The 17,149-nt window shown below is 37.9% G+C and overlaps 1 protein-coding gene across 1 annotated transcript in view; it reads left to right on the forward strand.

Moving 5' to 3' along the window:
• The first annotated feature begins 4,395 nt into the window (after positions 1-4,395).
• The window catches only part of Pur-alpha (Purine-rich binding protein-alpha), a 32,039-nt gene continuing 19,285 nt past the window's right edge, over positions 4,396-17,149 (forward strand). Inside the window, exon 1 of the mRNA XM_089100842.1 lies at positions 4,396-4,524. Coding sequence (XP_088956968.1) covers positions 4,404-4,524 — 121 coding nt within the window. The 5' untranslated portion in view covers positions 4,396-4,403. The remainder of the gene's footprint in view (positions 4,525-17,149) is intronic.

Below are 17,149 nucleotides of genomic sequence, written 5' to 3' on the forward strand. Positions count from 1 at the left end.
TTTGGCAGAAACTTTCTCAAAATGCCTTTGAAACCAACTTGAGACTTCGAAACCTATTTTTAATTCCTAAAAACATCTAATAATAACATTGGACTACTAGTTACCGATTTTCTTATATGTATTGGAATAAATTAATTTAAAATTAGTTTCTTCAAAATTAGTGTTCCAACGCTGGAGCCAAATTTCGTGTCCAAGAGAAATCTGACTTGTATACCCGTGAGACGATATAATGTCGCGTATGGTTAAACTTTCTCTGGAGCACTCCCACCTCAGTCCGGGGTTTTATAACGGGTGAGATAGGGAAAAATAATACTGTTAATTCTATAAATAGTGGTTGCAAGGTAGTCAAGTTGGGTGGGGTCTTGTCTAGGGTTTATAAAAGCTTACAAAATGTCTGTCCGTGCGATGTTCGCTGAAAAACACGTTCTTTAGATGTTCAATAAATAATTTCTTAAACCACACTACCTGCCCATTTACAATTGAAACATAAATTTATTAATAACGGGTGAAATTTTAAAATTTCACTGTCTTAAGAATTTGAATCCCTTATTAATAGCTTTTAGTTTCAATCGTTAGATGTTCAATGTGTTTTATAGATTGCTTACCTTACCTTATATCCCCCTATGCTTCCAGAGGCGTCTAGGGCATCCAGGAAGAATCGCCAGTCATCTCTCATCCCTACGGCTGCCCAAACATCCTCCCATTGGAGTTGGATTGAGGCATTGAGATTGGATTGAGGCATTGAGATTTGTGAGGTCAGCCTGGTAGCTGTGTCGTAGGGTCTTTTTGGGGCGTCCTCTTCTCGTGGTACCACGTAACTGCCACTGAAGGACGACCTTCGGTGAATTTTCACAAGAGCGTACTTTATAACTCTTCAGAGTTCCTTGGCAATCGGATGAACAGTGTATTAATGCATACAGGACACACGGACAACTATAAATTCGTCTTTATGTATATAAATGCTTTATTCATGAATTTAATTGTATACTAAATCTTTTACTTTATTTGCCTCAACTTCATCGCAACAAGAAAATTGATGCTAAATACGGAGCTATTGTTAATATTATGTAGAGAGAGAGAGAGAGAGAGAGAGAGAGAGAGAGAGAGAGAGAGAGAGAGAGAGAGAGAGAGAGAGAGAGAGAGAGAGAGAGAGAGAGAGAGAGAGAGAGAGAGAGAGAGAGAGAGAGAGAGAGAGAGAGAGAGAGAGAGAGAGAGAGAGAGAGAGAGAGAGAGAGAGAGAGAGAGAGAGAGAGAGAGAGAGATTTGTTCAAAGCGATCAAGTTCGCATGTCGTACAACATAGAGTGTTATTATCACCTCCTTAAAAAGGGTATTATTGTTGCCACGCGTTGTTAATGAGTCAGCTTTCAGCTGAAACAATTTATCAAGAAAACTAAGTGGTTCCAAAAAAGGGAGGAAACAAACCTGACGCCCAATTTAAGCCAGCGGAAACTAGATCTTGACGCTAGAGACTACCGACTACATATGCAATAGCCTTGCGAATATTTTCTGAGTGGGAGGGAACAGTAGCCGCAAATGCTCCCGTGGAGGTATGGAGGGGGTAATACTAGAAAAAAGTTGTGCGCGCTCAAGTTCGAGAAAACTCCCCTTCTGATGCCAATTTTGTTTTGCATTCTTAGATAAGAAGGTCTAGCCTCACTGTTTCTCCCCTAAATGGTGGACTTGTATCATCCTGAATGAGAACTGACCTAAAAACAATTAGGGGACCAAAAAGCTCGAATTCTTTGTAATTCAATTTGATTTACTAGTGATAGAGAGGCGGTGTCCTTTAAGTGGCTATTCTTAGTAACTTGCTTACTAAATTCTTGTCTGTATGTTGAGAACTTAGTGAGTGATAATGCTGTTTTGGTTGTGTTTACTGTTTGTATTTCGGTTTCCTCGCGAAATTTATAATTCATTGGAGAAAAAAAGGATGTAGAAATTAGAGACGCTGAGCACGTGCTAATTTTTTCCAAATTTTTGGCTTTTATCGGATTAGATTTGAAGCCATTTGGCACCAAAATATATGATGATCGTTACTAGAATAGAAATTGGTGTATATTTAATCTATACAAGGCAAGGCCGTATCCAAGGGTGTGTTTGGCTTGACCCCCCCCCCCCTTCCCCTAAATGTTTGTTCAATTCGTAAAACATAACAAAATGTGTATAGAAAATTTTTAAGTGTTAAGAAAATGTGTACCCCCCACCCCCAAAAATCCCCCCCCCCAACAAAATCCTGTATATGACCCTGAAACAAGGCAATATGAACTCGAAAACACATCACAATCAACAATTTCTATCCTGGCGGTGTTTGCACTGTGAGGGATACCGCAGTTACCAACGGAGGAGGGGTTTTGAAATACCAAAAGTGCATTTTTGAGCCACTGTTTTCCCACTTTCTATGGGGGACAAGGATGCTTTGGGCCAATCTGCGAGACTGGAACTCCGTCTCCTCCCTATCCTCCTATGTGCCTGTATGATTATAATCAAACTTGCGTAAGACACGGGGGGGGGGGGAGAGAACGTGAGGTTTGTCGATTATCCTGAAGGTCTCCTTCCTAAAAGAGACAAATATATAGACGATTTCTATGTTTTGACCCTTCCTTGGATAAAGTCCTCCGATTTTTCCCCAAGGTCTGGACCTACATACACATCAGATTATAGCCATGTAAGAACTGTGAAAACGTAGTTTTTGGGAGTAATGGGTGCTTAGTGCTGGGTCTTCTAGACTAATATTAGGCAAACCTCTCTCTCTGTATTCCTTCCTATGTGTAAGTATATGACTTTACCACAAAATATGTATATAGCATATATATCCTGAAATAACCGATTAAAGTGCACAAGGACGACCCCAAACACTTCTGTGGTGGGGGATCTATAAGAATGTACTTTCCTATAGAAAATTATCAATTTTTGGATTTAGGGGGAGGGGACGCCTCACCCTCCCTCCCCCCTGGGTGTCATTTTAACTACGTGACCATCATTTGGTTGTATTTTCTGGAATTATATTAACACTATATTAAACTATTTTGGTGATGGAAATAATTGTTGTTGACATTAAAAATAACTTAGAAACAGGATGAAGCGTGAAAATTGTAGGTTGGTTACCTCAAATCAAAAAAGTAAATAAAAGAAAATTTGGGAAATCCATTTGAAGAAATAATATACCAGTATAGCATGTAGGGGCATTGTCTAGATTAAGCGTGGCGGAGTCAGTGAAGCCGATATAAGCCTAGATTAACTATGTTTTCCTTAGAATTCAAATTATCGTGGGATAACCTGGGAGGTAATCAAGTCCAGGGACGAAGCACTTTGACGAATATTATGCAAAGTGCCACTTTTGCCATGGGCTCACCATCAAACCCTGTAGATATAACTGAATCAGAAAACGTGATATGGGTTCTCAAGTAAGGGAGTTTTTCATAGAAGTATAGCTTGATTCACACTTATAGTTATAATATAGTATAGTATAGTTATAGTATAGTTTGAACCGACTGTCACGTGTCGCAGCCAATATCAGGGTCGTTCACCAATCTCACTTACCTTTGGCGTCAAAGAGAAGTGGACCAAGAGAATAAACTTTAGTGTCCAATTTTTGAATGTTTATATATGGGAGCCGGTGTTTACCCTCCCTTCAGAAAATACCCCCAAGGCTGGTTGATCTCCAATCACTTTCGCCCTATAAAAAAGGATTAATTCTCAATTTGTGACTTAATGAGCACCCTCCGAAGCTTCTGCGACCATGGCGGTGGAAATTAGGATGATGAAGGGGCAGTCCCCCTTCTATGCGGAATGAATTCGGCTCAATTTGGGGTTTACTATTACTCTTTACTTTCATAATAATGGCGTAGACCAGAAGTATTCCAAGAAATCAAGAGGAATCAAATATCAAGTTCACATTTTTCATGTATTTTTTTAAGTTTTTTGTACACCCCCCCCCCCAACCGACCAAAATATCAACCCCCAAAATAAGTCCTGGATACCGCCCTGAGAATTATAGATCAATTTCTACCTCCACCCTCCCCTCGTCTCTCACTTAGAACTAATTCTGTATTTTTCTGAAGGCTCAGTGAGAGTGGGGATGTTTTGGTATTGAAATGCGCCCTTTGAGGCATCTCCCTCCATCCCTAACTACAAAACAATCAGAGAACCTTATTGTAGATGTTTAGTTAGGGAGGGAGGGGGATACCACAAAGGGTGCATTTTATGTGCCAAAGCTAAAAAACTTTGGTGCAAAGTAACATTAAAAAACGCATCAAAAATTAAATAATTAGCACATCCAAAGAGGAGGTAAGAGTGATTTTCAACTCCACCATGTTTAGCTGGAAATACGTGAAAACCAGGCTTTAGAAGAAATTCAAGTTGTGTCTTTAGTATCTGAGTAGGCATATCTAAGGTTTATAAATGATAGATCTTTTTCAGATTGGAGCTGACGGAAGGCGGAGTCAGATATATCTAGCCATGTCGACTGCTGCGGATTTTAGGGACCACCTTTCTACTTTTAGTGATTACTATGCATCATTAGGTGAGATTTGTGACTTTCTCAGTTTTCAAACTTACCCCTATTTCCTTTATTTTCATGTTTGGATTGATAAGGCTATAACTAAGGTTTGTTTAATTCTAGCTTGGTCAACAAAAATGTCGACATTTCCAAATATGATATCCGATTCATCGTCTCTGGTGACTATGGTGTCGACAAAGAAAAAAAAGACAACAAAGAAGGAAACGACAATTGTTTCATGTCATCAAAAGATGACATTTCTGTCGAGAGAGAATGAATCGAACACTGCACGGTCAGCACTAATATGAATAAAAAACACACATTCTCTGTTTTATCGGTAGGTAACATGGAACAAACGGGGCTCAAGCCTGTTAATGACTGCAATGAGACAGTAAAACTGTAATTACGAAGCTATGTATTTTCTTTGATAGTTATTTTTTGTCGGATTTGAATTTTTGAAATTGGAACGTACCTGTCGATTGATATGTCATGTCAATAAGACAAGACTGCTGAAACCTGATACTAGTGAAAAAGATCTTCTGACTTACTTGACTTGACTTAAGGCTCCTGCCGAGGGTTCGGCATAGAGAACGATGAGACCAGGCGCCTCCAGGTTGACCTATCGCTTGCCAGGCTAGTAGGTTCTTCCACCGGGATGTGGGCTTGGGTGAGGAATTCATCAGCTTTGTCTTTCCACCTAGTTGGTGGGTGTCCTCTGGGTCGCTTCCATCCGTTTCGGGTGGGGTCGAAGTCGAATGCGAACCGTGCTGGGGCGTCGCATGGCATGCGAAGGATGTGTCCGTACCACTGAACAGTACGCTGGGCGAGCTGCGTCGAGAAAGGAGTTGGAGCGGTACGTGACAGGAGAGTGGTTGTTAACGAAGTCAGTCCAGTGAATTTTTTCGATTCTTCCGAGATGTTTCGTCTGTGCGACATCTACGGCGCTGAGGATAGATCTTGCAGCTGGCCATGTCTCCGCTCCATACAGCAGCACGGTGCTGACTAACGCATTGTAAATGCGTATTTTGGTAAAGCGGCTTATGCTTGGCTTTCGCCAGAAGCCTCCCAACAAGTGCTGACGCTTAGGCTATTCGAGATGTAAGCTCTTTTGTGATCAAGCCATCCTTCGACAGAATAGATCCCATGTAAATGAAGTCTTCAACCAAGTCTACTTGTTTATTTCCGATGTTGACTTCCTTTACAGTAGAACGGGACGTGGGGGGCTCAAGGAGCATAAATTTGGTTTTCTGCCAGTTGATCTTCAGTCCAACTTTCGAGGCTTCTTCTGAGAGCACCTGGAGAGCTTCGGTAACCTTTTCTACGGTGTTCGCAACTAGTGCTATGTTGTCGGCGAAGTCGGCATCAGAGAGTAGCTGGTCTCCGAACTGAAGAACGAACTGAAGGCGATTCGTCGTGCTGGTCATAACATGGTCTATGAAGCAGTTGAAAAGCTCGGGAGCGGCGGCGGAACCTTACCGGACGCCAGTCTTCACCGAGAATGTGGGACTGCGTCTTCCATTGACTTACATGCAGCTTTCCGTATCCTCATAGCTTTTCAAAAAGTGAGCAATATTTCTTGGGTAGACCCGTAGTTCTCACTATCAGCTAAAGTGAACTGCGATCAACAGAATCGAAGGCAGCCCTAAAGTCCATGAATACGATGTACGCGTTTCTGTGTGTTGTCGATCAACTGGTGCATAATGAAAATTTACTCCGTCGTCGACCTACCGGGCATGAACCCAGCTTGCTGGACTCTTCTCTTTCTGCGCAAAAAGGAGGAACACCTGTCCAGGAGTGACAAGGCGAAGAGTTTACCAGGAACGGAGAGAAGCGTGATCCCACGATAGTTGGAGCAGATTTGACGGCTGCCCTTACGTTTCCAGAGCGGCAATATGATGCCAGCACGCCAGTCATTCTGTATGCTTTCCGTTGTCCATACAGCTGAGAAGATTAGCTGGAGCCACAGAATCGTCGCTGCACCCCCGTACTTGAGTGAGTTCTGCAGAAATACCACAGACGCCGGGGGCTCGATTATTATTTAACCGTTTTACAGCATTTTGGATCTCAGAGGTTGTAAACGGTTGTGATACGAGGTCGGAAGTAGCCTCGGGTGTGGCCTTGACTGTTTGAATAGATCTGGGTCTGGATGAGCAACTGTCTTGGCATTCATGCATTCAAGCGTTGAGAAGTGACTGCTCCAGGCTGAGAGTTGGCCAGCATCGTCATCCAGCATGCTTCCGTCAGCAGGAAAAACACGGCTCACGGTGGAAGTCTTCCCTTCCGTCAGCTCGCGGAGGTATTTGCACAGGGAGCAGGTGTCTTCTTTCCTAGAAGCATCTTCAAAATCCCTGGCTTTCTTGTCAACAAAGGTCTTCCTATCACTGTGCAGTAGGCTATTGCGCTGGCCATTGAGTCGTCTGTACTCTGGTATATTCTTTGCTAAGCGGGCGTTCCGGCGTAGCTCGATCACAGACAGAGTCTCCTGGGATATCCAGGGTTTATTCTTGTGTCTGCTGCGGCCAATGGTGCTGCCAGCAGAATCGAGTATATTATCTTTGAAAGACTTCCATGCTACTTCAGGGTCGTCCAGAATTTAGAGGCTGCTAAACCTGCGAGAGATGTCGAGAGCATACTTCTGTTGCATCTCAGATGTAGCCAGACTACTCAGATCGAGCTTGGGAGGCTGTCTTTCTTGACGTTGTGCTCTCAGGCGTTGCCTCTGTTTGGCGACTACCATCCTATGGTCTATGTTTCCAAGCTCGGCCGACCTATAAGTCTGGTAATTTGTTATTGACGAGCGCCAGCGACCCGAGATCGTAACATAATTGATCCTCTTCTTTGTCTGGCCGTCGTTACTATACCAAGTGTATTTGTGTATATCTCGTCTCTGAAAGAGAGTGTTTGATATGACTAGTTTATGCATATTGCAGAGGTGGAGGAGTCTCTGTCCGTTGTCATTCAGTGAATCCAGAGTCACAGGGCTGAGAACACTTCTCCACACGCCCTCCCTGTCATTTACTGTCGCGTTAAGGTCTCCCAGAAGAGTGACGATGTCTTGGGGTGGGACTCTAAACAGGGTCGCTGAGAGCTCCGCATAGAACTGATCCTTCACTTCCGCAGGACTCGGATTTGTGGGAGCATTGCATACAATAATTGTCCACTTTCCATGCTTGTGCTGGATCTGAGCCATCAGCATTCTATCTGAAATTTGTTTATAGGAGAGAAGGCATCTCTTGGCTCTTGCGTTCAGCGCGAGGCCTATACCCTTTGTCTTGCTTTTTGGGTCACCAGACCAGGTCAGGTGATATCCTTCACCAATATCCTCGGACTCTCTTCCGACAAGGCGGGTTTCCGTAAGACCAACCATAGCTATATTGAAGCGTTTTAGCTCATAGGCAAGCATTGATTTAGCTCCAGGAAAGTTGAGTGTGAGTACGTTCCAGGTAGCGAGTCGTATTCCATCTTCGTCAATAAGGTTCATTCGATGGTCTGAAATCGGTCCAGGGACATGCTGGGGTCGTGGAAGGTAAAGGGGGCGGGGGTAGGTCATCCGAGGCAGTATCATCGTTGTTGTTGCGGTAAAATTTTCGGGTGGAGGGTTGCAGGCCCAACCGACCCTAGGCCTGGGATCCAGTTAGAGCTAGGACTTGCCTAGGTCTTCCTCCCACATGTGTAACCAGGACCATGTCCAGGATTTTTTTTTCGGTGGGGGAGGGGGGGGGTACGAAAAAACTTTTAAAAAACGCATCAAAAATTTGCTTATTTTCATTTTTGTTATGTTTTTACGAGTTGGACAAATATTTCGGGGGGGGGGGGCTCAAACCCCCTAACCCTCCCCTGGATACGCGGCCTTTTCTGTGACACTCTTTGTGGTCAAGTTTGTAACCCGTTTTCTACTTTTATTGATTACACTGAACATTAAATGTGATCTTTCGATCTCTCTCCTCCCTCTTTCTTCTATTCATATTTTATAATTACTACGGTATAATCATTATTATAAGGATAATTAGCTTTTATCTGATTTAATTTTGATCATGTTTTCAAGGCGATGATGTAATTTATAACTACTGAGAGAAGTTGTTGCGCATAAGAGTTTGTGGCCATAAATTAATGATTGTTGAATTTTGCTTAAATAAAAAGGCATAAGTTGGCCTCAGTGGCCAATCAGAAATATGGCCCAAGAAAAAGCCACCCTTTCTTTTTATTTCTAGAAAAGCGAAGGTGGCCTCGATTATTGACTGTTAAATTTTGCTTGACAAAAAGCAAAAAAGTAGGCCTCAGTAGGTAACCGAAAGGTTGGCCTAAGAAAAGTCCACTTTTTCTTTTTTTTTCTAAAATAAAAGTGGTAGCCTCGATCAATGACTGCTGAACGTAAGAGGTCTCGGTGGCCAACCGAAAAGGTGGCTTTGATTAATGACTTTTTAATTTTGCTTGATAAAAAAGGGAAGAAGTAGGCCTCAGAGGTCAACTCTTTTCTAAAAAAAAAGAGACGGCCTCGATTAATTATTGTATAATTTTTGTTAATAAAAAGGGAAAAGTTTCAAGGGTAGCTGATTTCGTTTGGAGATCATGGCAAGAATCTGGGTTCATTCTGTTACAATAGCCCCACTAAGATATTGATTTTATTTTTTCTGGCTCTTTTTTTAAAATCTGGAATTATAGGCCAGGACATTCTATGAAAACTGACATGCCTAGCCTGCCAAGATAACTGATGGACCTAAGCTAACCTATAGAATCTGGCAAGCCCAGCAGCTGATTCATAACAGAGACTTTCGTGAGAAATACGTAAATTTAGATGACGATTACCTAGAGCAAAATTTTACCCATCATCAGGGTCGTGTCTAACTTTTTGGAGTGGGGGGGGGGGGGGGGGGGGGGGTACAGAAGGATTTTTTTTCGGGGGGGGGGGGTATTAAAAACTTTACAAAACACATCAAAAACTTGTTTGTATCATTTGTCAAGTTTTAACACTTCTCAGACAAACACTTCTGGGGGGGTCATCCCCCCCCCCTGCCGGATACGGCCTTGTCCATTAGCACAAAAAAATGATAAAGCATGGGCCTTTGGCTTTGATACCTTGTAACTTCTCCCCTGTTTTGTGGACATCACCTGAAGTGACAGTTTCTGATCCCTGGGAATAAAAAAAAAGAAATGGAAAAATTATCGGGGTTGCTGATTTGGCAACACAGATGAAGTTAGTTTTATGATGAAGAGTAGTTTCGCATTATCTAAGCAAGTCTGTTACACTGGTTTGTTTAAGTCATTATGAATATAAACTTTTTGATTGATGGATTTTTTTTTTCCAGCTAACTAATGATAGACCATTTTATGTTTTGTAACGTAAATATGTTCACGACTGTACAGCGCAGTCTACACGCTACTGCAATAAATGTGCAATAAAAATACTGTGAAAAAATTTAATTCTGAGTGATAACTACATATTTAGGAATTAATCAATAAGGTAATTTACTTATTACCGTTGGGTCGCCTTTTGACCTGTCAACGGTCGTTTGTCATTAGCAGTTTGGTGTTTTTAGTGGTTGCCGGTAGATGGTTCGCTGAGAACATCTTGTTTGTTGCAATTCACAATTAGATGGTGCTATCATCCATACAGAACTTGAATTTTCAAAATGTCCAGTGCCGTAGTATACAAAGACTTATCTTTCGTTACGTTTTCGCAAAATATTTTAAAGGTGATATCACTGCCCAAAAATATTGTCAAAACTATATTATTGTACTTAACAAAATCAACTTAGCAAAATCCTCATCAACTTTCTTTGTTACTAACTTAAAAAAGAAAAAAGGAGATGGAGGGCTATTAATTTTTTTCATCCAAAGGTAACCACATACAAAGGTATATTACCTGGCTTTTCATTCTAATGATTTCATTCTAATGAATCGTCTCCATCGAGACGATATCCTTAGGAGAAACTATTTTATTATAGTCAGTCTCCTAGTCTTCCTGGTTCCTAGTCTTCTAGTTTTCTAAACCTGGAATTTGTATACTAGTCGTTGAACCTTACTGAGGATAACCTATTTTTAGCAACTCTAACTTTATGACAAAAAAAGAACGTATATGGCCAAAGAGACTAGCGTTTTTTATCCCCCTGAAATTTGAATATTTATCTTGGACGTTAATTGAGAAAAAGAATTTTTTATATTTAGCAAAGTCTGTGTTTAGAAATAGGATGTTTTATAAAATGTTAGGGTAAAATAGTTTTAGATTACAGATACAGATATATATATATATATATATATATATATATATATATATATATATATATATATATATATATATATATACATATACACACACATATATATATATATATATATATATATATATATATATATATATATATATATATATATATATATATATATATATATATATATATATATATATATATATATATATATATATATATATATATATATATACATATATATATATATACATATATACATACATATATATATATATACATATATATACATACATATATATATATATACATATATATACATACATATATATATATATATATATATATATATATATATATATATATATATATATATATATATATATATATATATATATATATATATATATATATATATATATATATATATATATATATATATATATATATATATATATATATATATATATATATATATATATATATATATATATATATATATATATATATATATATATATATATATATATATATATATATATATATATATATATATATATATATATATATATATATATATATATATATATATATATATATATATATATATATATATATATATATATATATAAATATATGTTCTCGAAAAGGGCTCCATATTTTTTTGGGAAAATTAGCTGCCTTGGATATTCTGGCCTAAAAAAACGATCTAGATAGGTCAGAAATTTGATAAAATTTGTTAAGAGCCTTAATTTTGGTTTTTGCAAATGAGGGTATATACTATGTTAACACATCATATAATCATTTCTTTTGGCATCAAATAAGCGTTTCCTTATACGATGTCATGCATAGCATTACTAAGATTATTAAGTTCCCTATACTCCAGTAATTTAAATAACTTAACATCTATTGAACGGCCCAAAAGACTAAAATCTGCAGTTGCAGTTACTATAAATGATGATTCTTTGGAACCAACACCTGAACTATCAAACGTGATAACGTGGCGGCGTGTCAAAAATTAAAATGAAGAGCAAAGACAGTTGCGTTTAGAAGAACAGTGGAGGCGTGTCAAAGATTAAAATGAAGAGCAAAGATACAGGCGGTTAAAAGACATGCGACACCGAGTATGTGAGCAAGTCAAAAATGAAAATGAAAAGCAAAGACGCACGCAGTTAGAAGACATGTGACATCAAACTTGTGAGTGAAGCAATGAAAATCAAACTGGACAGCGAGAATCAAAACTTGTCAAAATTGATAATAATAGCTATCATGATTGGGGTCGGGATTTTGACATGCATAAACTCATCGATGCCTACCAAACTTTTATTAAAAAAAAAACAAAGTTTCGGTGATATGTATTTCATAGCGACGAAAGACAAGCCGAGGTAAAACGAACCAAACAAATATTCTATATTTTTGTCAAAAAACAAAGGTTCGGCGATATGTAGTTCATAATGAAGGAAGACAAGCCGAGGTAAAACGAACTAAAGAAATTGAAAATGTTAGTGATGACTATTAGGTTTTGGATTTTGACATGGATAAGGTCGTCAATACTTACCATATCTTCGAAAATCAAAAACCTGGACTAGATAAATCGTTCGAAGAAAAATAAGTTTTTGTTTCACCACCTGAACAATTAAAAGAAACAAAGGATCGGCGAAATGTCTTTCATAATAACAAAAGACAAGCCGAGACAAAAGAAGAAGGTTTTGTTCCACCACCTGAACAATTAAAAGAAACAAAGGTTCGGTCATATGTCTTTCATAATGACAAAAGACAAGTCGAGGCAAACGTTAAAGGTCCAATAAAAAAAATATAATTTTACAAAGGCACTTCTTCTAATTTAAGGTTCATTTGGACGTCATGACATGAAGATAAGGCTCAAATTGTCTGCGTTTAGAAGACAAGTGACAGTGAGAATCCATATATACAAGCCTGCCGCGTGCCGAGACCCTGCGGTGAAGCCGCCGGGCCCCCCTTGTACTTTATGTATACGTTAGATAATATTTATTGTTGATGTTCATGGAAAAGTATAATTTTGTTTATTTTCAGTTAAATCTGTGTTTCGGGAATAAGGATGTCTTATAAAATATTAGGATAAAACATTCCTTAGTTTTAGAATATGGTTTTTTCCATGTAAAATAAAGTTTAATTTCTTGTCTTAAGGTACAAACGAACAAACCATATCTTTTTTCACTTTAAGGAATATTTTAGTGTCTTGATTTTTGCCTTTTTAACTCTTTAAGGTCTGAATGAACCACTAGATACTTCTTTGTGCTAATATGGTGCTATCTGTTGCTGCTGTCGAGTCTTTAGTTCAAAACAAATTAAAAGAAGTAACTCTTTATTTAAAAGAAAGTTCTTTATTTTGTGGATAAGTAACATAACAAATCAGTGGTATTTTAAACTGAGTTATAACTGAGACCCAATTATTGATGGCGGTTTAATGAGACAATTTTGTTAGGAAAATATCTGCAATTTTTTTGGTAATATAATCAGATTTTTATCTGACTCAATTAAAGAGTTGGTCAAATCGGGTCGCCGATTCCACTTTACCAATGACATCAAACTAAAAGCATTTTTTTGTTTACTAGGCTCGTATTGGCTTTATTGTGCCTAAAACAGCAGTTTTATAAGGTTTTTGTATTGGCTGTTTCAAATTCTGAAGTTTTCAGGACAGTGCCACATTACTGTTAGTGTTGTCATGTTGATCAAGGCCGTATCCAGGGGGGGGGGGGGTTACCCGGTTTGAACCCCGCCTAAATTTTTGATCGAGTCAAAAATTAGTCGAAAATTAGTACCCCCCCCCCCCCCCCGAACAAAAATCCTGGATCCGCTCTTGGTTTATATATATATATATATATATATATATATATATATATATATATATATATATATATATATCCAGGGGGGGGTTACCCGGTTTGAACCCCGCCGAAATTTTTGACCGAGTCAGAAATTAGTAAAAATTAGTAAAATTAGTCGAAAACCGAGTCGAAAATTAGTACCCCCCCCCCCCCCCGAACAAAAATCCTGGATCCGCTCTTGGTTTTTATATATATATTATATATATATATATATATATATATATATATATATATATATATATATATATATATATATATATATATATATATATATATATATAAAGAACACTAGAACTTCTGATTTTTCATCCAATGAGCGCCCTCCCTCTCCATAAAAAAACCTTATATGCCCCCAGGGCATAACTTATAAACCTTGCCCTGAGGGCTGTTGGGAGGGGGGGTGTAATCTTCAAAGACGTAATTATTGGACCTTTTAACTACGTTAAATAAAATGGCTATCTCATAATTTTGATTGGATGTGATGGGCGTTATTGGGGGGGGGGGGTTAACCTCTAAAAACTTTCAACTATTAATAAGGACACTAGAACTTCTGATTTCCCATCCAATGAGCGCCCTCCCTCTCCATAAAAAAGCCTTATATGCCCCTGGGCATAACTTACAACCTTTGCCATGAGGGCTCTGGGGGGGGGGGGTATTCTTCAAAGCCATAATTACTGGACCTTTAAATTACGCTGAACAAATTGGCTATCTCGGAATTTTGATGGAGTGTGTTTGAGGAATTGATGTCCGTGGGGAGGGGGTTGGCTGCCCTCCAATCACTTTTGACTATTAAAGAGAGCACTAGACTTTTCAATTTCCAATTGAATGAATCCTCTCTGAAGTTTATGCAACCCCTCTTTCCATAAAAACCTTATATGGCCCCGGAGCATAACTTACAACCCTTGCCCTGAGGGGCAATGGGGGGTTTTAATCTTCAAAGGCATAATTACTGGACCTTTAACTATCCTGAACAAATCGTTTTTTTTTCTTCTTTTTTTCTATCGCTACTGCCAAGAATTGCATAGCAGTACTTGGAGTCTTTTCTTCATTAAAATGGGATTCTCGATTCCTTCTACTTTTCTAAAATGGTTCTAGGCGTTTACCCCCCCCTTCCTCGGACGATTACCCCCCCCCCCCCACGTGGAAACTACCCCCCCCCCCTACGTGGAAACTACCCCCCCCCCCCCCCGTGGAAAATAAGGCTTTCCAAATTTCATAATTTCATTTGAGTTTTATTTTTTTCAAATTACGGTGGGGGAAGGAACTTTGGTACTTGTACATTATGCGTCACTCACTCAAGTTTACGATGTGTAAAATTCGAGAACACACCGTTTTTTTTGTTAGTTTCTTTGTTACTTTAGAAACAAATTTGGGATATAGATTTGCACATTAGGGAGGGGGGGGGGTAAGTATTGTGGGTCTGTATGCAAAATGTGTTTGGTACAGTTATTCTGCCTATTAGATAAATAGATAAATAAGTGTATTTTAAAGCCAAATATATGGCCATGAACACAGTAAAACAACATAAATGAATATAGTGAATGGGATGGTGTTGAACCCCCCGGAAAATACCCCACGGAAATTAACCCTCATGGAAAATACCCCTCCTTGGAAAATACCCTCTCCCCTATGGAAAATAAGGTTTTTAAATTTGAAACTTTTATCTGAGTGTTTTTTAGTTTCGTTGAAAAGTAAAGGTAAAGGTAAAGGATGCGGCACTAGACCCTTAAGGTCCAAACCTAAGGAACGGCAAAAAGAGGAAAAAACACAAATCCATTTGTGTCGAAAAGACTTCTATATGAACTTCTGCAATTTTTGGCAGCAGCGGGTGCCAAATTAAAAAAAAATAAAGAAGAAAAAAATATATAGGCGAACAATCAAAATTAAGCTAAAACATATGGCACCAAAAAGTTTAAGAAGGTTTGGCTATTCAAAATTTGGCTATCTTTTGAAAGGTTAGTTGGCGTTGGGAACCAAAAAATTCTAAATAGTTTAAGTTTTTACATACGAAAGCGTTGTCAAATTCTACGAGTTTGTTTTTCTTATCTCTAAAATGTAAGACTACTACAATTCACAATTAAGAAACAAATGAAACCCAAAACTAACAGAAATTACAATAGATTGCCTATTCAAACTCAAAACAAGCAAAATTAAAGAGGCTGACAACACCCATGTCTTCTTCAGACCAGAAAATAATTTGCACTTTACTTGAAAAAAACGTGTATTATCAGTTTGATATACATATTCTGATATCTATTCCTTATAGTCTTAATACTTCTTTATTTCTTAAAGTCAAAAAAGTGAAAACAATTAAAATGTGTTTTTCTTTCAGTAAAGTGCAAATTATATTCTGGTCTTTAGGAGGTGTGGGGGTTTTCAGCCCTACTCCTGCTAATTGTTGCTATTTTGAGTTTGAATAGGTTATTTATTGAGATTTCTATTCGTTTTGGGTTCAATTCATTTATTCATGTTGATTTGTGGTAGTTTTACGCTTGGAAAATTATTTGAATTTATTTCTACTCATTTTTGCCTTAACGAGGCTGTTTACTATTTTTGAACAAACTTGTTTTGTGGAAAAACTTTTTTATATTAATTTCTGTTCCTTTTTTATTGACATAGTCGTTTTCATAAACAAAAATATTTTATATCTTTTTTTTCTATTAGAATCAATACTTTTCACTTTGCAGATTATTTGACTTTATTTCAGCTCATTTTTGGTTTAATGAGGCTCTTTACTTTTCTTTAAAAAACTTTTGTTTCCCATTAACAAATACTATCTGTAAGTAATTAAATTAAAAAACCAAGTTTTTCAAATGGAAGTGAGGAGCAACATCAAACCTTAAAACGAACTGAAATTATTACATACATGAAAGGGGTTGCCTCCTCCTCAAGACCTCATTCTTTACGTTAAAGTTCTCTCTCCATGAAAAATTCCGATACTTGTGTGTTATACGCCACTGACTCAAATATTACGATGTGTAAAACTCAAGAACAAACTGCTATCTTTGTTACTTTAGAAACAAATTTGGGCTATATATTTGCACATTGGGGAGGGGGGTAAAGTAGGTACACTTATTTTGAATATTATGAAGTAAGAATTGTTTTCTGACTTCAAACTCTCCAAATACTTTACCCCCCCCCCCTTATGTGCAAATATATAGCCCAAATTATATATTTATCATATATTCTGTCACTTGTCTTTGTCTTGTCTTGCGCTAAGCTGAAAAAAAACTAACGAAGAAACCGGTTTTGTTCTCGAGTTTTACATAGCGTAAACTTGAGTGAGTTGCCCATAAAACACATGTACCAAGATTCCTTCCCCCTAGGGAAATTAAAAAATCAAACTCAAATAAATTTCTCAAATTTGGAAAGCCTTCTTTTCTACAGGGGGGGGGGTGTATTTATCGGGGGTAAATTATTTGGACAGTTTAAAGTCAGAAAGCAATTCTTTCTAGGTATATGGCCACTAAAAAGTTACAGAAGAATAGCGAGGTTTCTGGAAATTTATTAACTAAAAAAAAAAAAAAAAAAAAAGCATTTAAGTGTTTTATGATGATCAAAGTTTATTTTATTTGT

Source organism: Artemia sp. Qi Xiang Cuo, chromosome 14 (genome assembly GCF_049724085.1).
Source record: "Artemia sp. Qi Xiang Cuo chromosome 14, ASM4972408v1, whole genome shotgun sequence".
Classification (NCBI taxonomy): domain Eukaryota; kingdom Metazoa; phylum Arthropoda; class Branchiopoda; order Anostraca; family Artemiidae; genus Artemia; species Artemia sp. Qi Xiang Cuo.